The 21298-nt window shown below is 43.7% G+C and overlaps 1 protein-coding gene across 1 annotated transcript in view; it reads left to right on the top strand.

The window, feature by feature from the left end:
- Positions 1 to 21298, top strand: part of TG (thyroglobulin) — a 165513-nt gene that overhangs the window by 25058 nt on the left and 119157 nt on the right. The window contains exons 17-20 of the mRNA XM_064441731.1: positions 1976 to 2185; positions 4435 to 4589; positions 5078 to 5234; positions 16574 to 16798. Of these exons, the coding sequence (XP_064297801.1) occupies positions 1976 to 2185; positions 4435 to 4589; positions 5078 to 5234; positions 16574 to 16798 (747 nt within the window). The remainder of the gene's footprint in view (positions 1 to 1975; positions 2186 to 4434; positions 4590 to 5077; positions 5235 to 16573; positions 16799 to 21298) is intronic.

Below are 21298 nucleotides of genomic sequence, written 5' to 3'. Positions count from 1 at the left end.
AGCTGTAAACAGCAAGGAATAACTTCACAGTGCCCAGTGCGTGCAATGAGGTTTTTATTAGCTTAATCATTTCCATCAGAAGTAGAATCTAACTGACATGTCCTGGAGAGATGATGCCAAGTAACCTAGCAGTCCTCACACCTCTCCCGTCCTCATGCCCACTTTCCACAGCTCTGAGTGGAGATAGAGGAAAGAAAGGCTTCCAGAGAAGGTCTTGGAGACAGTAATTTCCTTATAGAAATCTTTAGAAACACTTATGAAAGAAGTGTCAATATTCAGTTGGATTCTGATTAACTCTTACAGGACCAAGAAATTGGGGCAGAAATAGAAGAATGACAAAATGATGCAGGCTTGATAATGCTAGTAAATGAGATGACATCTGTAAAAGCATAAATGGGCAAATTACTGATTGTGAACTAAAACCTGTGAACCACACCAGGAAACCATCCATCACTTATGTTTTGGGGGCTAGTTATTTTTCTAGTTTACATACCAGCTCTCACTGGAACAGACAATAAAAGACTGTAGCAGCATAAGGCTGAGACTGGATTAGACTTGCTGGATATAGAAATGTGTTAGAGCAATAAAGAGACATAGTGATTTTTATATACTTTGCATTAATAGATATTAATATAATTTACACATAATGGTGGATGTTGTTTATATTGGTCAGGATAAGTATTACTATCTCTTTTACAGTGATGTCTTTTGGTCCTAAAGTCTTGGGAGATTTATTAAAAGTTTGTTAAACAAGGATGCCAGGTTTCCACCTTTACTGAAAAAGAGACTGGCTACAGAGTCAATGAGTGAAGGGGAGGAATGTATTGGCCCCATTTACAGAGTTACTGCAGAAAAGATGCTATAAAATAAGCTTGGAAAAAATGCATTTGGCAATTCAGGGAGAAAGATATGAAAGCCTTTTATTTCAGCACTGAAATGCTCAGGGTTGGAAAACAAAGATGTACTGTGCACGCTGGATCCCAGATTCCTCCTGCAGTGTTTTAAGCTTTAACTGAAGTGGCTGCTAAGTTAAGGAATTAATCTCCGTACCTCCATCAGAAGGGGGGAGAGAGGCTGTTCAGACCTGAGCCGTCAGCAGTGTTTGCCTTCCTCTGGTGCCTAGGGAGGCTGGGTCTGACCTGAGCATTAGTGTTTGGAAAATGATCTGTACATACACCAAGCAAGTGAATTGTACAATATAAAAACATCTTTTTCCTTATATTTATTCCTAAGTGAGGAAGTTGGGGGGTTTCCCTATGTTTTACAGCTCTAGAACTCAGAAGTGTTTTGTTATTACTAGATATATTCAGTAACTGGGCTGGGATTTGGCTAATATTGAGTGAAGAAATTGGTTTGTACTGATTAGAAGACATTAATTATCATTGTAGTTAGCCTGGTATAACAGTCTGTTACAGTGGGCTAGCAGGGTTGAAATCACTGTATTGATGCAGAGTGAGTTGACAGGGTAAACTTTGTGCTCCAACTCCAAAGCTGTACACTACTGTTAAGGACCTGCTAAGTCACCAGAAACACCCTGGTGCTGCTGAAGACGCCACAATAATGAGTTTCGGATCTTAAAGATTTCAAACTTCACTCTAAAGGGAACTGAGATTTCTTTTTTGTCCCTGCCTATTTCCACTGGATATCTTTTGTAAAGGTTTCTTCTGCTGATGGTTAGAAACCTCCTTCTCATTTCCTGCTCAAACTTGTTCATGATTGTTTTAAACTTGCCTGTTCTTAGAAACTATGCATGTAGCTTTCTGGACCCAATGTATTACCCATAAAAGTCAATATATGTCTTTTAACCAGCTTTAGTAAACTGAACTATGCTGATGTCAAACCAGATCCAAGCTGAGTGGGAAATGCACAGGGTGCTGTCTAGGTTTTCTCTGTTGATACGAGGGTTTTGCAGACTCTTTACTAGAAGTGCTTCGTAGTATGTTGCTAATCTAACCCCTTTCCCATGTGCCTAAAGGTCCACAGTGTGCTCTGCCATTCGGTGCCTCATCTGTTCTCAACGGAGCTGTATTTTGTGAAAACATTTCTGGGCAAGCGTCAAGCGTTCAGCAGTGCTGGCTGGTGTGTCGCCAGGGCTTCCACAGCGCCTCTTCCAGCACGTCGTTTCAGTGTGATGTGCAACAGCGCCGATGGGTCTCGGCTGCCCCGCTCCATCAGGCCTGCCAGAGTATGTCTGTACCGCTGTGGGTTGGGAAGGGCACAGGGCAATGTCAACAGACGTACAAAAATGCACTTTCATCATGAAGCTGTTGTGTGAATGACAATAACAGGACAAAACTGCTATATGGGAGTTGCTAAATTAAGGTGCAGTAGATTAGTCCCGTCTTCTGCCATTTTCGTCTCTGTCTCTTGGCTAGCTCCGATGCCAGAAAGAGTCCCCCTTTTCTGGGATAATATAGCTATAAATAGTTATTCAATCTGTATGCAGATTTTTCTTTGCAAGTTAAAAGATGCTGGCACCGTGAAGTGATTCTGATGGAACCACTTAGTCCTGGAAGAACAGATGAGCACCAGATGTTTGAATTTGGCAGAACTTTCCTGTTTATTTGCATAACCAAGCCACTGTTACTTCTGCATCTTTTCGCAGCAGTCTGTTCTTTGGGATTATTGTTGTCTTTGTTGGCTGACTTGAGGTATTTTTCAAACCATTTTTTCTTTCAGGAAAAAAATGGCACTTAAATCTTGGAAGAATCAGTTGTCTGAGAGCTCATGTAATCGGATATTAATGTTGGCCTTTTCAATTATTTCAAATAGAGATACATTCTGATCAAAATGGCAATTTGTAGCAGTGCTGAACTTCAAGAAATGCAGATCCTGATGCTAAGTTTGCTGCTACTCTTCATCTCCAGAATGGGTTAAAGCCATTCTGAAAACCCCTGTATTAACACATTTCCATTCATACACCAGGTCCTCTATTCCAAATGTAAATTATTTTAAACTTTAAATTTCAGACTGAGACTTTTGTCTGCCTGTAATCGTGTTTTCTAGGTTTTTGTAGCATTTTATGAAGTAACTCTCTTGTTTGCCTGATCACAGTTGAATAACTGTTTGTAAGGCCAGAGTGGAGTGCGTGGCAATCTGATACAAGCTGCTGTTTAATGCAGGCTAAGGACTTCCCACGGTGATTCATGTTTGAAATAGAGCACGGTTTTCAGCAAAGAGAAAAAATTCCCAACCCATCTGAAGGTGATTGAATACACTTCATGATAATGGAGGATTCGCCACAACACTTTGTAATTTGTTTCAGTGGATAATTACCCACATTCTTAAACGTCTTATTGCCTGTTCCTTATGTGTACACTTAGAGGCTGTGGTTAAGTCAGCTCTTAACTACTCTCTGATAAACTCGACAGATAGAGGGCTTTGTGCCTTGCAGGAAGAAGCAAGCTTTTGTGTCCTCTAGTCCCTCCCACCATTCTTGGATGCTCTTCAGGCTTTCCCATGCTCTCTCCGGTTTTGGGAGCGAGGGACAGAATTGTTCTCCAGCAGTGACAATTTTATGGGGTACAATGAGGGTCTGTAAAGGGGGTGAATGAGGGAGAGCTCTGCTGCTCCTCCAGGCTGGTGGGATAAGAGCCAGCTCCCCTTGGAGGTGGCATGACAACATCACTGCTGTGCTGGATCTGAGGTAACAAACCCTCCATGAAGCCTGGGATCAGCTTAACTCCAGTGGAGACAAGAAATTGGCACCTTTTTTATTCTGGCTAAAAACTGGCTAAATAGATTTTTGTTTTGTGACTGACGAACTCACAGGTTTCTCATTGATTTGTGTGATTTGCATCACTTTTTTTTGCTATCAAAAAATTGGAAGGCCATCGTAGGTGTCCACATCAGTGCCATTATTATACAATCAAATTTATTCTCTCCTAAAACTTGATTCCTAGTTAGCTTGACGAGCTAGCTTTCTGAAAGCCCATTTAAATGAGTATTAATTGCTTTAAGCATTTAATTCTTTTTTTAATAGTTGTTCTTTCATGACTGTGTCTGAGAGAAGCAGAGGTTGACAGGTCGATAATTCCTGTCTTCCTGTTTCTTTTCTAAGTATTGGTGTAACATCAGCTTTCATCTAGTTCTCCGGAAATTCCTATCTGCCAAGGCTTATAAAAAAAAATCATCATTAATGATCCAGATTGTTCCTTGTCCTTCTGTAAGTTAGTGCTCTGATGTAAAGTATCTCTTCATTATTATATCACTGTACCACCTGGCTAATGCACTACATATATATTTATCAAGCATGTCTCTTGCTGCTTATTATTTGCTATGGACAACTCTACTGCTTTCAACTAGAAATGGGGAGTTGCTATTGATGCAAGATCAAAATGCCAAATCAATGTTGTCTTTTCTCAAAGCAACTTTGAAAGTGAGTTTCCACATTAAATAGTGAGGTTACTAAATGCCCCTTCTTATTATTTTTAGAGCTCCAATTACTTCAGACGGTCCAAGCTCAAACACACTTTCAGCTACTACTGCCTCCTGAGAAGACATGTAGTTCTGACTACTCTGGATTACTCCAGGCATTCCAGATATTTATTTTAGATGAGTTGAAGGCTCGTGGTTTATGTCACCTCCAGGTAATTTCCTTATTCTCTGTTGTTGGTGGTTTTTTTTTTTTTGTTTGGTGGTTGGGGTTTTTTTGCATTAAAAAAAAATAAGGTGAGACACAAAGTAGAACTTTGCTTGTTTGAGAGAGGTGGAAGAGCAGAAAATGCCATGAAAACTGTCAAGATTGGCAGCACTCTTATATGGATGGCTGGGAAAATAAGATGATTAGTCTCCCTGACCCCACATCAGCCAGTCAGCTTAACTGTAGCCATAGGAGTCATATCACATCAGTCCAATATTTAGTGAAAATATCTTTTCATGGGAGAGAAAGCTTTGCCTAGTTTGTAATGAGTAAATGATCTGCTAAAATTATCCTTATCTACTTCCACTTCTATTTTTACAGGCTCTTTGAAAATGTTGCCTTTGAACCTAGGACAATGCGATTGAATAGGGAAAGGCTGGAACTAGAAGGTTCTTGGGTTAACTAACCATGGTTTAATTTGATTTTGAATTCAAGGTAAATGCATTTGGAAATACTGGCTCGGTTTCTGTCTGTGATGATTCCACTGTCTATGTCGAATGCCTGAGCGCGGACCGCCTGGGGGTGAACGTCACATGGAGGACTGAGCTGGAAAACATCCCGGCAGCTTCTCTCCCTGACTTACATGATATTGGTAAGGTTCTTTTTCCTCTGATATTCCTGTGAATTAAGCCTGCTTTGCTTTTAATTGTTTTGCTTCCCTGTGTCTGCTCTTAGGAGGCACTAACGAGGTAGTATAAAGGCTCACGGAAAGTCTTTATAATGCTGGAGTCGTGGTTTTGAGCTTTTTGTGTTGATACTTTTATCTTTTCAGGCTGTGACTGCACAGTGGAAAAGAGCTATAATTGAATGTTCCTTTGAGATAGGACTGCCTCTCCCAGCTTCTTTAACTAAGATTGAAAATTACTTTATCAGGCATGAGCTGAACTGTTGCAGGTGTTAATCTCCAGTGGGCAGGTCCTCAGTGGTGGAAGAGACTGTGTTCCTTTTTGGGTTGGACTCAGAGAAACACAATTCACACATTGCCAAAAATATAACTAATTTCTTCCAAGGTTTTTATTTTTTAATTTACTTTTTTCCTTTTCCTTTTGTTTTCCTATTTATTATATTACCTTTTGCACTAAAGAATGAACCTTACCTCAGAGTCCTTGAGCAATAATGCAGAGACCACTGACTGGCAGATCCTTGCTGCCATTTCCAAGTGAGTTAGGGATGGTGTAAGGAATTTCTTTCAAAGCAGTCAGTGTTTCTCTTTAAAAGAAAAGATGTAAAAGACATATCCTAAGTTCAAATGCCCTCTGTGCCAGCTTTTCTCCAGTTGCACTGCTTTGCAATGGTGTTCTCAGCACTAAATATAAATAACTCTGCCTGTACGTGTCCTTCCCTCTAACTATGGGACTTGGAGAGGTGTGCCCTCCAGCAGTTTTTGCCTGATCAGAACTGGGTTCAAAAGCCTTCAGGACGCAGACAGCAGCTGCAGTGGTTGTGTGGTTCTTGGCTTTACAGTCTATATACATTTATATAGCATATATATATACAGTTTATATCTACTCTGTTGCTCCAGATTATAAGGGAAACATGAATATTCAAGCAGTTTGCAGAAGGTGGATCAAAGTAAACGTGTTTGGTTTTATAGTAAACTTCACTTTTAAAGATGTTCTGCTTTGAGGACATTACATTTTTGACCCTCTCCACACTATAATTTTCCCTAATACTAAAACTGCTTCTCAGGGAATGGCTGTATGATTTCAGAAGAGGCAGTAGGAGTCTAGTCTGGGGAGATCAGACAACGGGGAACCTGCTCTCTGTATCCTCTTGGCACCATCAACTTCCATTACCTTCTAAGGCAGCTTTGGGTCATTCTGTTTGAGGTATTTTCTGGTGTTTTTACACAGAGTGAGCAAATTGGCTCTCTGATTTGAAAATCTACATTACTAAAATAGCTTTGTTCTTTTCCTAGCTTGTTTATGAGTAAATGAGAAGTCTTGCTCTTGAAGTAGCTGAGAAAAAAACTACTAATCAGAAGGGCAGCATGCATATGTTCCCAAAGAAGAGCCTTAACCCGAAATCACACATGAATGCTCCATTACTTTTTTCTTGCAGATATTTTCACGTATTAAATTCCGAGGCTGTGCAAAATCCCTTCCTGAAGGATCTTATGCCATTTGGCTTTGTAGCTTAGGCCTCAGCTCTAAAATAGCAAGGAACACCTGCAGCAACTTCTCTTTTTTATTGTTCAACATGTAAAAATACTAATAACTATAAAAATGAGCTTTTGGTGGATGAACATAGAGTAAACAGTTCCCATCAGTGAGATTGGAGGAAATAAATCCCTGCTCTACACAACTGATATTTTAAGCTGTGTTTTTGTGCTCTGTATTTTCCTTAAAGAAAAAAAAAAGAACAAATTTACTTTTTTCCCTTTCTCTTTTGTCATTGGCCAATATAAACTCTGGGTAATGGTATGATCCCTCTCACATTAAAATTAGTGTTTCATTCAACAGGGGCAAACTGTAAATCAGACTTCTTCCCACTGCACAACACAGGATGCAACTATTTGGAGGCTATTTCTTTATGTGAAAAGATGTGTTGTCCCCCTAGAAGTCCAGCTCCTTAAAGGTGTACCAGGCTCTGGAGAAATGCTTAGTAAGAACTTCCAGTAAATCTAACCGAGTATGAGATGAGTAGTGTGTTGAAATGCCAAAACTGTGCAGCAAAACAAGAGCAAAACCAGGGAAGCACTATTGTATCTGCCATGCTTCAGAGCATGCTGAACGTCCTGGGAAGACCATCTTGGACCAGCAGGGAAGTGTGGCCCCAAGCTGGGCAGCTGTGCTGGAAGGGCTGAACCAAGGCAGCTCGTGTCAGACATTACCAGCAGGTCTGTGGCTGGCATGTCTGGCAGGCGCTGAATTGTCCTCTGTTGAGAAGTTACAGGATGTACCTCTCTATTTGCAGCGCATGAACATGTATATTACAGTTAAACACTTGCTTATATACTCTGAAAGTAAAGGACGCTACATATGCACGGATACATAGTGTAGTCATAGGGAGGGCCGTGTTCAGAGACAGCGTTGGGAAATTTTCAACACAGGGGAACATTTTAGACTAAAAGAAATTCAACAGACCTAAGTGGATTCTTACTGGTTTGTTTTTTTCTTTTCTACATGTGAATTCCCTCCCGCTGTCATTTCAAGGTTATTTTTAATTCTGCTACAGCTAGTCGGTAGACAATTTGGACAGATATTTGCTTGAATAAGAGGCTAATCTGCTTATTCCTGCTTTCAATTATGAGACAATTTCTGGCAAAACATTTGCAAAGTGTTGTTGGTTATGTGGTGAACTTCAATTACTTCCTCGCAAGCTAAGTATCATTTTGGCCGGGGGTTGAACAAAACTAAGTGCTATTTTGTTGATTATAGTATGTGTCAGTGCAGCAGAAGGATAGGTTGCTCAAAGCTGGAGGAAACGGAGCATTGAGAATATGAGGACGCAGCTGTCAGCTTTAATGCGAGGTCCATTGACTTTGGTCTGTAAGTGTAAAAACCTTGTGCCCCTCCTCTGTAAAGGGGGAAACAATCAGCTATGGACCAGCACTGAGGAAGAGGAGGCACCTACATTTTCAGTGTTAAAGGTTGTCGTGGTTCAGCCTCAGCTGGCACCTGAACACCACGCAGCCGCTCGCTCACCCCCCCCCCCACCCCTGTGGGATGGGGAAGAGAATCGGACGAGCAAAAGAACTTGTGGGTTGAGATAAGCACAGTTTAATAACTACAATAGAATAATGATGATAAATGATTATGATAATAATGACAGTAAGGTTAATATAATAAAAGGGAAAAGGGAGGAAAGGGAAAACAGGGAACAAAAACGCAGAAACACGAACGATACAACCGCTCACCACCCGCCGACCGACGCTGCCCGTCCCCGAGCCGCGATTGCTCCCCCCCTCCCCCGGCCAGCCCCTCCCAGGTAGCATACTGGGCATGACGTTACATGATATGGAATATCCCTTTGGTCAGTTTGAATCCACTCTCTTAGCTGTGCCCCCTCCCCTCCCGGCTTCTTGTGCACCCAGCAGAGCATGGGAAGCTAGACATGTCCTTGACTAGTATCAGCGCTGCCCAGCAACAGCCTAAACATCTGTGTGTTATCTCAACAGGTTTTTTTCCATGCTAATTTCAAAGCACAGCACTATACCAGCTAGAGTGAAGAAAATTAACTCTATTGCAGCTGAAACCATGACAGTATCCACCCCTTATTCCATATCATTGACATCATGCTCAGGTCCCATACTATTCAGTACAACTTCAATAATCCTTATCCATCTTCTTACCCTTTAACAATATATATATACAGATTTTCATTTATCATTCCACTAGTTTATGGAACACCCCTGTAGAATGCCTGTAAAATGTCCATTGAGTTCATTTAGTCCATGACTTTGGATTTCATCTCTTGTAAGGGTCCTTCGGTGCGGCGGTGTGCGTGGGGTCAGGTTGTTGCATGTCAGTCCTTGTTCCATCACCGCTGCACTGGTAGTTCGTGTTCTCTCACTGCTGCACTTTGCTCGGTTCCATTGAAAGTTCATTTGCTATTATCATTAATTGGGAGATTCCCACCATGATAACAGTCCACTGATGCAACCATAGTAGTGATGACATACAACATCATATTACAATTAACAGCATATTATTCAGTTCATTGGCTGTTTTCACCCAGAATTAAATCCCCCTGGGGTACACACCGAACTCCTCCATCCTCCCGCATCACCCACCAAGTGCACCCAGGTCCTCGAGCAAACGCAATCCCACGAGTGGGTTTGCCTCTGCTGGAAGCAGGAATAACCCAGACTGTCTTGCCCAGCATATTTTTTATGTGCACTACAGGGACTCTATCCCCTTCCACAGTACGTAAGGATTCTGATTGGGCCGGGCCAGCTCGCCTGGCAGATCCCCTTGTGTTGACTAACCAGGTGGCTTTTGCTAAATGTGTATCCCAGTGTTTAAATGTTCCACCCCCCATTGCTCTCAGTGTCATCTTTAATAGTCCATTGTATCTTTCGATTTTCCCAGAGGCTGGTGCGTGATAGGGGATGTGATACACCCACTCAATGCCGTGCTCTTTGGCCCAGGTGTCTATAAGGTTGTTTCGGAAATGAGTCCCATTATCTGACTCAATTCTCTCTGGGGTGCCATGTCGCCACAGGACTTGTTTTTCGAGACCCAGGATAGTGTTCCGGGCAGTGGCGTGGGGGACAGGATATGTTTCCAGCCAGCCAGTGGTTGCTTCTACCATGGTGAGAACATGGCGCTTGCCTTGGCGGGTCTGTGGGAGTGTGATATAGTCAATTTGCCAGGCCTCCCCATATTTATATTTCAGCCATCGTCCCCCATACCACAGAGGCTTTACCCGCTTCGCTTGCTTGATTGCAGCACATGTTTCACATTCGTGGATAACCTGCGCAATAACGTCCATGGTCAAGTCCACCCCTCGATCACGAGCCCACCTGTATGTTGCATCTCTCCCTTGATGGCCTGAGGTGTCATGGGCCCACCGAGCTAGAAATAGTTCACCCTTATGCTGCCAGTCCAGATCCACCTCAGCCACTTCAATCTTGGCAGCCTGATCCACCTGCTGGTTGTTTCGATGTTCTTCAGTGGCCCGACTCTTGGGGACGTGAGCATCCACATGCCGTACCTTTACAACCAGGTTCTCTACCCGGGCAGCAATATCTTGCCACAGTGCGGCAGCCCAGATGGGTTTGCCTCTGCGCTGCCAGTTGCTTTGCTTCCACTGCTGTAGCCAGCCCCACAGGGCATTTGCCACCATCCAGGAATCAGTATAGAGATAGAGCACTGGCCACTTTTCCCGTTCAGCGATGTCTAAGGCCAGCTGGATGGCCTTTACTTCTGCAAACTGGCTCGATTCACCTTCTCCTTCAGCAGTTTCTGCTACTTGTCGTGTAGGACTCCATACAGCAGCCTTCCATCTCCGGTGCTTTCCCACAAGGCGACAGGACCCATCAGTAAACAGGGCATATTGCTTCTCATCTTCTGGCAGTGTGTTATACAGTGGGGCTTCTTCAGCACGTGCCACCTCCTCCTCTGGTGATATTCCAAAATCTTTGCCTTCTGGCCAGTCCATAATCACTTCCAAGATTCCTGGGCGACTGGGGTTTCCTACTCGAGCCCGCTGGGTGATCAGTGCAACCCATTTACTCCACGTAGCATCAGTTGCATGGTGTGTAGAGGGGACATTTCCTTTGAACATCCAGCCCAGCACTGGCAGTCGGGGTGCCAGGAGCAACTGTGCTTCAGTACCAACCACTTCTGAAGCAGCTCGAACCCCTTCATATGCTGCCAATATCTCTTTTTCAGTTGGAGTATAGCGGGCTTCGGACCCTCTGTATCCCCGACTCCAAAACCCTAGGGGTCGACCTCGGGTCTCCCCTGGTGCTTTCTGCCAGAGGCTCCAGGTAGGGCCATTCTCCCCGGCTGCGGTGTAGAGCACATTTTTAATATCTTGTCCTGCCCGGACTGGCCCAAGAGCTACTGCATGAACTATTTCCCGTTTAATCTGTTCAAAGGCTTGTTGTTGTTCAGGGCCCCATTTGAAATCATTCTTTTTCCGGGTCACTTGATGGAGGGGGCTTACGATCAGGCTGTAGTGTGGAATATGCATTCTCCAAAAACCCACAACGCCCAAGAAAGCTTGTGTTTCCTTTTTGCTGGTTGGTGGAGACATGGCTGTTATTTTGTTGATCACATCCATGGGGATCTGACGACGACCATCTTGCCATTTGATTCCTAAGAACTGGATTTCTCGTGCAGGTCCCTTAACTTTACTTTGTTTTATGGCGAAACCAGCTTTCAGGAGGATTTGAACTATTTCCTTCCCTTTCTCAAAAACTTCTTCTGCTGTATTGCCCCACACGATGATGTCATCAATGTATTGTAGGTGTTCGGGAGCTCCACCTTGTTCCAAAGCATTATGGATCAGTCCATGGCAAATGGTAGGGCTGTGTTTCCACCCCTGGGGCAGTCGATTCCAGGTGTACTGGACCCCCCTCCAAGTAAAAGCAAACTGTGGCCTGCACTCTGCTGCCAGAGGGATTGAGAAGAATGCATTAGCGATATCGATTGTGGCATACCACTTGGCTGCCTTGGACTCCAGTTCATATTGAAGTTCTAGCATGTCTGGCACAGCAGCACTCAACGGTGGAGTGACTTCATTCAGGCCACGATAGTCTACCGTTAGCCTCCACTCTCCATTAGACTTCCGGACTGGCCATATGGGACTGTTAAAGGGTGAGTGGGTTTTACTGATGACTCCCTGGCTCTCCAGTCGACGAATGAGCCCGTGGATAGGGATCAGAGAGTCTCTGTTGGTGCGATATTGCCGTCGGTGCACTGTTGTGGTGGCGATCGGCACCTGTTGTTCTTTGACCTTCAGCAACCCCACCACAGAAGGGTCCTTCGAGAGGCCAGGCAAAGTAGACAGCTGTTTAATTTCCGCCGTCTCCAAGGCAGCTACACCAAAAGCCCACTTGTAACCTTTTGGGTCCTTGAAATACCCTCTCCTGAGATAGTCTATGCCAAGGATGCACGGAGCCTCGGGGCCAGTCACAATGGGGTGCTTCTGCCACTCATTGCCAGTTAGGCTCACTTCGGCCTCCAATACAGTTAGCTCTTGGGATCCCCCTGTCACTCCAGCAATGCTGATGGGTTCCGCCCCTATATAGTTTGATGGCATTAAGGTACACTGTGCACCGGTGTCCACTAAAGCTCTATATTCCTGTGGGTCAGATGTGCCAGGCCATCGGATCCACACAGTCCAGTAAACCCGGTTATCCCTTTCCTCCACCTGGCTGGAGGCAGGGCCCCCCTAGTCCTGATCATAGTATTCATCACTCACTTCCGGTAGATATGAATCACGGGTGTCTCTGTTAAGATCAGTCAGGCCATCAGCACTTCTGCTCCTCTGCCTAGAGAATTGCTTACGGGAAACTGGGGCAGCAGCTCTCCTGGAGAAACTTCCCTGAGTAATTGTTCTCCCTTGCAGCTCACGTACCCGTGCCTCTAAGGCTGAGGTAGGTTTTCCATCCCACTTCTTCATGTCCTCTCCGTGATCACGCAGGTAAAACCATAGGGTGCCCCGTCGTGTGTATCCCTTCTCTTGAGCCAAGGGACGATTACTCCTAATGGCTGAGATACTGGTCCGTACTGGTGGGGAGTAGGACATATCTTCTTTGAGTTGCTGGAACTCTCGGGACAGTTTCTCAACAGCAGAGACGAGCGAGGAAGAGAGATTCGCTTCATATTCCCGGAGTCTATCAATCAACTCAGCCACCGTTGGTGTCTCGTCATCTTTCCAGGACATCACTGCCAATGAGTTTGCATACGAGGATGGTGCGCTCCGTACAAACTTCCGCCACATGGGTCGTGTGCACTCGGCTTCATCTGGATCTTTGGAGGACCGTTGATCGTCCAGGTCACCATAAACCACCTCAAGCACGGCTAATTCCCTTAGATGCTGAACGCCTTTCTCCATGGTCGTCCATTTTCCTAGGCGAAATACAATATCTTCTTTGAAGGGATACCTCTCTCTCACCGCGGCCAGGAGCCGCCTCCAGAGGCTGAGGGCTTGTGTTCCTTTTCCAATTGCTTTATCAATGCCCCCTTCCCTAGAGAGGGATCCCAGTTGTTTGGCTTCCTTCCCCTCTAATTCCAAACTACTGGCCCCATTATCCCAGCATCGGAGCAGCCAGGTGATAACGTGCTCACCTGAATGACGCCCGAAATCTTTCCGTATATCCCGCAACTCACTCAAGGATAGAGATCGGGTAGTTTCCGTTTCTTGTACACATGGTTCCTCCTCCTCCTCCTCTTCTCGTGATGGCCCTGGTTCATCGTAATCTCTTTCTAAACGAGTTGACTTTCTCTTCCATGATTTCTTCTTGCGTATAGGGGCGACTGATACTGGCACAGGTTGGTCCTCTGGTTCAGCTGCAACGCTTGGCACTGGGGTTTGAGTAGCTGCAGTGCCTGTCGTGGGGGTTTGAGTGGCCGCCGTGCTCATCACCGGGGTTGGAGCAGCTGCAGTATCTGTTGCAATGGGTTGGGTGGCCGCCGTGCTCATCACCGGGGTTGGAGCAGCTGCAGTATCTGTCGCAACGGGTTGGGTGGCCGCCGTGCTCGTCACCGGGGTTGGAGTAACTGCATTCTCTGTTGCGGCGGGTTGGGTGGCCGCCGTGCTCATCACCGGGGTTGGAGTAGCTGCAGTCTCTGTCGCGGCAGGTTGGGTGGCCACAGTGCTCATCACCGGGGTTGGAGTAACTGCAGTCTCTGTCACGGCGGTTTGGGTGGCCGCAGTGCTTGTCGCTGGGGTTGGAGTAGCTGCAGTGTCTGTCGTGAGGGTTTGGGTGGCCGCAGTACTTGTCACGGGGGTCGGAGTAGTTCCTTTCTCTTTCCCTTGGGGGTACTGAATAGTGTTAAATAGGGCTCGATAGGCATAAGCCAGACCCCAGCACATGGCAGTGATCTGTATGTCTCTGGAATTGCCAGGGTGACAACATATTTCCTCCAAATGTTCTACTAATTTTTCAGGATTCTGCACTTGTTCAGGGGTGAAGTCCCACACCATGGGGGGTGCCCACCGTCTTAGGCATTTGCCCATACTTTCCCACATACCCTGCCACGCATAGCTATCAAGCCTTGGGACAGATCTCTGGATTATATTCTTAACTTGCTTACTAACCTTAGACAGATCTGATACCACTTGCCAAAGCAATATCAACAGATGTATCTTAACTACACAAGGATGTTCAAGATACTGAAAAGTTGTTGTAAGGAGGGAGGAGACATTACATAAGATATTAGCTACGGTGCCATTCTGTATTTCCTCCATAAAAAACTCCTCAGAGGAGGAGGTATAATTGCTAATTGCCTCCATGAGGTGGTAGCTGTAGTACAGTAACGGCTTCCATGCAAAACCTAAATAACTGATAACAGTCAAGGCCAGTGTTTTAATAACAAGTCTCCTAGGCAAAATATCTCTAATCACTGCAGAGCACAGCCAGCTGACAGAACCAACAGCAAGTTTTAACATGTACTTTACAATCAGCATGGTAAAGACTGGACAAGCTAATACTGCGAGCAGATTAATCAATGCTGTGACCAGCAACTGTTATTATCTCAAACCCTTCTCGCCCCACGTTGGGCGCCAAAAATAGACTGTCGTGGTTCAGCCTCAGCTGGCACCTGAACACCACGCAGCCGCTCGCTCACCCCCCCCCCCACCCCTGTGGGATGGGGAAGAGAATCGGACGAGCAAAAGAACTTGTGGGTTGAGATAAGCACAGTTTAATAACTACAATAGAATAATGATGATAAATGATTATGATAATAATGACAGTAAGGTTAATATAATAAAAGGGAAAAGGGAGGAAAGGGAAAACAGGGAACAAAAACGCAGAAACACGAACGATACAACCGCTCACCACCCGCCGACCGACGCTGCCCGTCCCCGAGCCGCGATTGCTCCCCCCCTCCCCCGGCCAGCCCCTCCCAGGTAGCATACTGGGCATGACGTTACATGATATGGAATATCCCTTTGGTCAGTTTGAATCCACTCTCTTAGCTGTGCCCCCTCCCCTCCCGGCTTCTTGTGCACCCAGCAGAGCATGGGAAGCTAGACATGTCCTTGACTAGTATCAGCGCTGCCCAGCAACAGCCTAAACATCTGTGTGTTATCTCAACAGGTTTTTTTCCATGCTAATTTCAAAGCACAGCACTATACCAGCTAGAGTGAAGAAAATTAACTCTATTGCAGCTGAAACCATGACAAAGGTCTAAGATGATCTTTCAGAGGAAGCACCGTATGTCTGCGATCCATTCAGCACGGGCAGGAGGGCAGCGCTGCGTCGCTGGAGCCTCGTACCTGGCTGTGAAATTCTCTCCTCACACAACTGAGAAGCCACCCTTGGGCTGCAGCGCAAAGTTAGGAAGCTCGCCATGTGAAAGGGCAGCAGTACCCTCAGCTATGGGACACACCAGCCACAAAATAATGGTCTTTGTACAGCGTGTGAGCTGTAACATTCCTCACGCTCTCTTTATGTTTATAGCATCCTCCCTGTGAAAATTCAACACCCGAGGTCATTGTTGTACCCACAAAACTCGAAGTATATGGTGTGTAGAACTTCCCATTTGCTGCGTTACTGGGCTGCCCATCACCCATACAACAGCAGACCCTTGTCCTGCAAATCTGAACCAGTGAACCACACCAGCGTTCTGTTCAATGCCGTAAAGCTTGCAGGGATAGACAGAATGTGAGAGCAAACAAAATCCGTTGGGAACACTGATCTTGTAGTAGCAAAACCAGGGAATTTGCTCTTGATCTAGCGCTGAAAATTGTCCTTGCCCAAGTCCTGGAAAAGGAAACTGTCTGGGCAGCTAAGAGTCTAGTGAGTAGGAAAGGTGCTCGCTGTTTCCCAGCTTTTAACACCAGCTTCAGCAGTTGCAAAGAGCGTGTCTGTTGCTTAGGTGGATATGTTGAAAATCAGTAGTGTGGTGGAAGGTGGTTATTGTATTGTTACTGGTGCTGGAAAAGAATGGAATAAAACTGAAAAAAACAGGAATAAATTAAAACTGAATGCCAGATAATCCTGTTTTTCATTTGCTGAATTTTTGTAACTCAGAAATCAAATTTTGTTCTCTGATGGTTTAGTTTTCAAATATGCCATTTTTTGTTGGGAGTATTTTGCTGTTTCTGTAGCACTCTCTACATATACTGAGATTAGGACCTTAATCTGATAAACGCTGTACAGATTCAGTCTAGCCTGCTGTTTGTAACATGTTTGTATTTCCGTATCTGCCTGCTTTTAACTTAAGGTTCATCAGTTTCTGTGTAGTTATCCGTTCCCGTATTGGGAGTCTCTTTCATGCTCTTTTGTGGTATCTTTTCCCCCTTTAGAAAATGCAATTGTTGGAGAAAATCTGATTGGAGCATTTATAAAAGAGATTAAGGATGGTGGTTTTCTGCTGCATTTGGACTCCAAGCAATTCCTCGGAGATTCTTTCATTGATTTTCCCCGGGATGAAGAGTTTGATCTGTCTCCGACTGTGCAGCTAGGATGCAGGACTGGGTTTCGAAGAACTTCACCTCCTGGGAAAGCAGTCCCAAATTCACGAGGATGTGGTATGTCTCAGTGTAGCTTTCCCTTCTTTAAAGCTATTCAGCGTCAGGATAGAGCTAAAGTTAGAAAATCATCAGTGAACTTGTGTTCATGGTTAACATGCGAAAGGCATAAAGCACCAACATGACTGACAAATCTGAGGAGAGATGGGAATGAGTGCTTTGCTACTGTCCAGTTCTTGCATTGAACCAATGATTTGGATCCAGGCACCATGGCACTGACATAGTATAGAGGTTTTGCAAACATTTTTTGGGAGTTTTTAGATTTGTCTAGTATTAGAAGGTCTTTCTGTAATGTATGTGATCCTTAATAAAAAGGCTTCACAATGATAATGGAGCTGGAGCTTCAGATGGTGATACATTACCCAGAATAGAAACCTAGACACAGAAATGGCAAAAGTCCTGAGATTGTGAATTCCTGGGCCAAGTCCAGCCAGTTCACATGGAAGATTTCTTGGTGTTGGCCAACACCCAGACCAAATTGCACTTCTGCCCTCTTTTCATCTTCTTTCCCTCTGTTTAGTCTGCTTCCCTGGAAAAGGCTGCCTTTCTGCCAATATCCTGCTTAGGGCTGCCAAACCTACCTTCCTGACGGATCCCCGTGGCTGTGCCTAGCACTCCTGTGGACCAGGTCATGTTGCCGACGAGCCTTTGCCTTAACAGCCCTGCTCTTGTTTCTGCCAACATCAGCCCTCCTACAGTGCGACCCAAATCGTTCTCGCTGGCCCAGTTACCCTCAGTGAGCCTGTGCCTTACTTATGTCAGTTTGGGATGTATTCACTATGTCTAGCCTTTTTTTTGGAACAGAGGATGGATGGACTACTTCTAGGTATAAGATCAACAGTAGCAGGTATTGGATAAGTTTTCCAAAATGAGGAATATTTTCAGATGGGAAAACTTCAATACAATGCAGCTTAAGTTAGAGACCCTAAGAGCAAATCAAAATACATGAAAACGACTTAGCTCCCTGCTTGGTATCGTGGTTCTCTCTAAGTTAGGAGAGTTTCCTAATGCCTGGGCAAGAGCCTTAAAGTAACCCAGTGACGAATGAGCTCTGCACTGCTACACTTTCCAGCTTGGACCTTTAAGGGTAAATTGGCTGCACTTTCAGTTCATCTCCATAGTCTGAAACGCTTCAGATTTTGGTTATTTAAATACACCATGCAGAAAAATAGACTCCTACTGAGAATCTGGAGTCTGTAACAACTTGCAGTTACTTAACAAGGTGTACTGTTGTACTGATTCCGGGATCACTTAGAGCAGAAGAACTTACAGCAGATGATTGGATCTTTCTGCCAAATATTTCCTGCCAGGGATAAAGGTCTCTGGAAGGAGTGAATTAATTTGCTTTGTAAGTTAGTTCATGCATATTTGAACCAGCTGACTGTAGAAAAAGGCACTCAGTAAAGCAGACTTGTCGTAGGGGTGGGGAACGGAGGCAGTTTCTGCTCCAGCTTTTGGCAGAGAATTTGTTTTCTAAGATGCCATGGTAGACACGCTGCTGGACACTGGTTTATGTAGTAGGAATGCATATTTTATTCTAAACAGAAGATTTAGGAACTCATTTTCTGGTTCTCCTAAGATAGATATATATTTAGTTTTATTTTGCATTATGGATATATTCTGGTCATTTATCCTTCTGGGTCTGTTTCTCTACTAATAATGGGGACTAGTAATTAGAAGTTACCACCTGTGACTACAGAAATCAAAGTTGTGTAAAGATGACAGGGATTCTTTCTTTATTATCTTCCCTTTCCTGTTCCACCTTGTTTTTGAAATATAGATTGTCTTTTCAGATCCTGATCTTATTGTTTTGTATGGTTTTATTTCACTGTAAGTGACACTTCCCCTTGCATCAGGAAGCACGGACAGCTCTAGGTAGCAACAGCTTTCTGTTGTTTTTTTTAAAATAAACCTGCATTTTTCATTTAGGAACTTGCAGTTTTCATGAACCTACCTCTTCATTTTTCATGTATTTTTCTTACAGTCACCTGTTTCTTTAGGTTTGCATCTATTGTAGCTTCGTTTCATGGTTTTTTTGGCTGTAAAAGGGGTGATATTTATCACGTGTTCTTTTTTTTTTCTTCTGTGACATGTTTTCTGTGTCTCAGTCTTACACTGAGTTACTTTACCCCACAGGTATTTATGAATGTAATTCCTTAAGGGTCTGAGGGAACAGTTTGATTTTAGCTAAATTTCAAAGGGACAAAAGACACTCTCTTTGCTAAGGTGTGAGTCCAAAAGGAAAAAGTCAGGAACTGACTGGGAGGCAGCTTTATGAACTCAACCCCACTCCCCCCGTTTTCAGGAGAAAGCCTTAAGCCTGTTTGTGAGTTATCTTTGCTTTATTATATGTTTTTATGCTTCTCCTTTTTATTATTTACAGTGCTTGGCAATTCTATCAGAGTTGCTTTGAGCAGAGCGTAACCCAAATCAAATAAATTGCTAGATTTGTAGCTGAGCTGGCAGCTCAAGACTTCATTTGGAATAATCTGGATCAAGAATCTGATATCCCAAAAATTTCCACTATCCCTGGAGGGGGGAAAGAGCAGTACAAGCATTGGGTAATGATGAGCTGTGACAGCCTTTAAGCATGCTTAGTGTAGTGAGAGCTCGTCTTAAGTAAAAGGAGGCTACTGTGAGGAGTGGTACCCCCGCACGGAGTTACTTTGTGTTTCCCCAGTGAGTTGTTCTTTAGCCTGGCAATTCCTACCCAGCATGTTGTTTCCCCGGTACACAGAAGCCCGGGTCTTGGTTAGAAGTGAGGCCAGGTTACAAATCTGATGTGCAAGAGCAAGGGATTCAATTTGGGTGTTTAAATTTAAATTTTTAAAAATTATTTTATTTCATTTATTTTTTTCTATTCTAAGGATACAAGTTTTGGGCCCGCGCTAATTCTTAGCTCTGAGATGTTGGCTCAAGGCTTTTCTCTAGTTTCCTACATTTTTAAAACTTATCAGTGTTAAAGCTTGAAAAAAGCACAATATGATGGCTTGTCTGACTTCTAGAATCAAACTGAATGTCTATGTGGTTGCATCAAGTGTAACCTAGAGCTAAAATTATATGTGTCTTCAAGAGTTACAGAGTCTAGAAAACATGTCTCTGCACCAATATTTTTTGCTGTTCTTTGTGCCTTTTTGCTAATCTAATGGGTGAGGCAAAAGAAAATTGTACTTGCTTAAAATGTGGTTGGAGACACAGATGTTACTTTCACATCATGACTATAACTACAAAAAACAGAGGATACTTTGAAAAGCTTAATTTGTTTCTTCTTAAATTTTAATGGCTTAAGTAGTCTCTGTCATCCTTTGCATTTTGTCTTCAGTTTAGGCATGGATTAATCATTTCATTTTAATTTCTACTGTTGTTCATTTGCAAAGAGTATGATCCTTTCTGCATGTGTTGGAAACTGTCTTTAAAATGTATCAGACACTCTTGTGTATTAAATAATATGCATGAGAAAAGAGAGTTCTGTCTGATCCAGGATTTCTTGGTTCTGTAATTGATTTTAGGTATGTGTGATACCCAGAGCAACTACCTTGATATGTACTTGGGAGGAAAATTTCAGTCTCACTGTTGTCTCGTTCTAGATTTTCCCATTAGGCCACTTAGAGCAGATGATGGAAGATATGATTTTTTTTATACTAACAGTATTTTTAGTCTATTCTAATTTAGGTGCTCCTGTAAATTAAATTAATTTACATTCCTGTGTGTTGGCCAGAACAGCAATTGATCATGTGGGTTGTAGTGGGGATGGCCAATTTTCCATTACTCTTTCTCGCTCATACAAGCTTAAACCACTATCAAGATGTAGGGCAAAAACAGAAACGAAGTTCTGCACATTGTCAAAGTCCCAAAATATACCTTTGATAGTGTTTTGATGGAAATTTACATGTGGAAAGCAGCTGTGAAATAACAAGTGAAGGTATTGTCCTACAAATGTGCCTGTGACTCTTCTGCTTTAATGTTCATTCGAATGATCTGGAGGGGAAGACTGTATTTCATGACCTCCCAGAAGACAAAGAGTTTTCTTTGTAATATGCAACAGGTCAGCCAGAAATATTACTCCTTGTTCATTCTGAAAATTATATATATATACAGACTAAGGATATCTTTTTGTTTTGCGTCTGGGCTGTCATGTGCACAACGGGTGACTTAATCCAGCCATTACTGTTTAGTTTGGAAGTGCTTACCAAAATTTCATTACCAGGAATTCTGAATGAAAGCATTATCATATGGTGCTTTTCTGGATGATGTTTTTGGAGTTTCTACTCCTAGGAGTCTTCCTCTTTCTGTCTGTAGTGTTTGTAGAAGTTACTCTGTTGCTTGTGTTCCTTTGTTTTCTTTCACAACCCATCCACAAAATGCATTATCTTATTACAAATGGATTTGGCAAATGGGAATCAGGCCTGGACTTTGCATTTCCAAAGAGCTTGATGTGCAGTAATTCAAGAACATTTTTTAGGGTGATACAAAAAAAGAAAAAGACCACGGTCTGTATTC

The sequence above is a fragment of the Phalacrocorax carbo genome, chromosome 2 (assembly GCF_963921805.1).
Source record: "Phalacrocorax carbo chromosome 2, bPhaCar2.1, whole genome shotgun sequence".
NCBI lineage: Eukaryota > Metazoa > Chordata > Aves > Suliformes > Phalacrocoracidae > Phalacrocorax > Phalacrocorax carbo.
The sequence above is the reverse complement of the archived record's forward strand: the minus strand, read 5'-3'. Positions and strand labels throughout refer to the sequence as shown.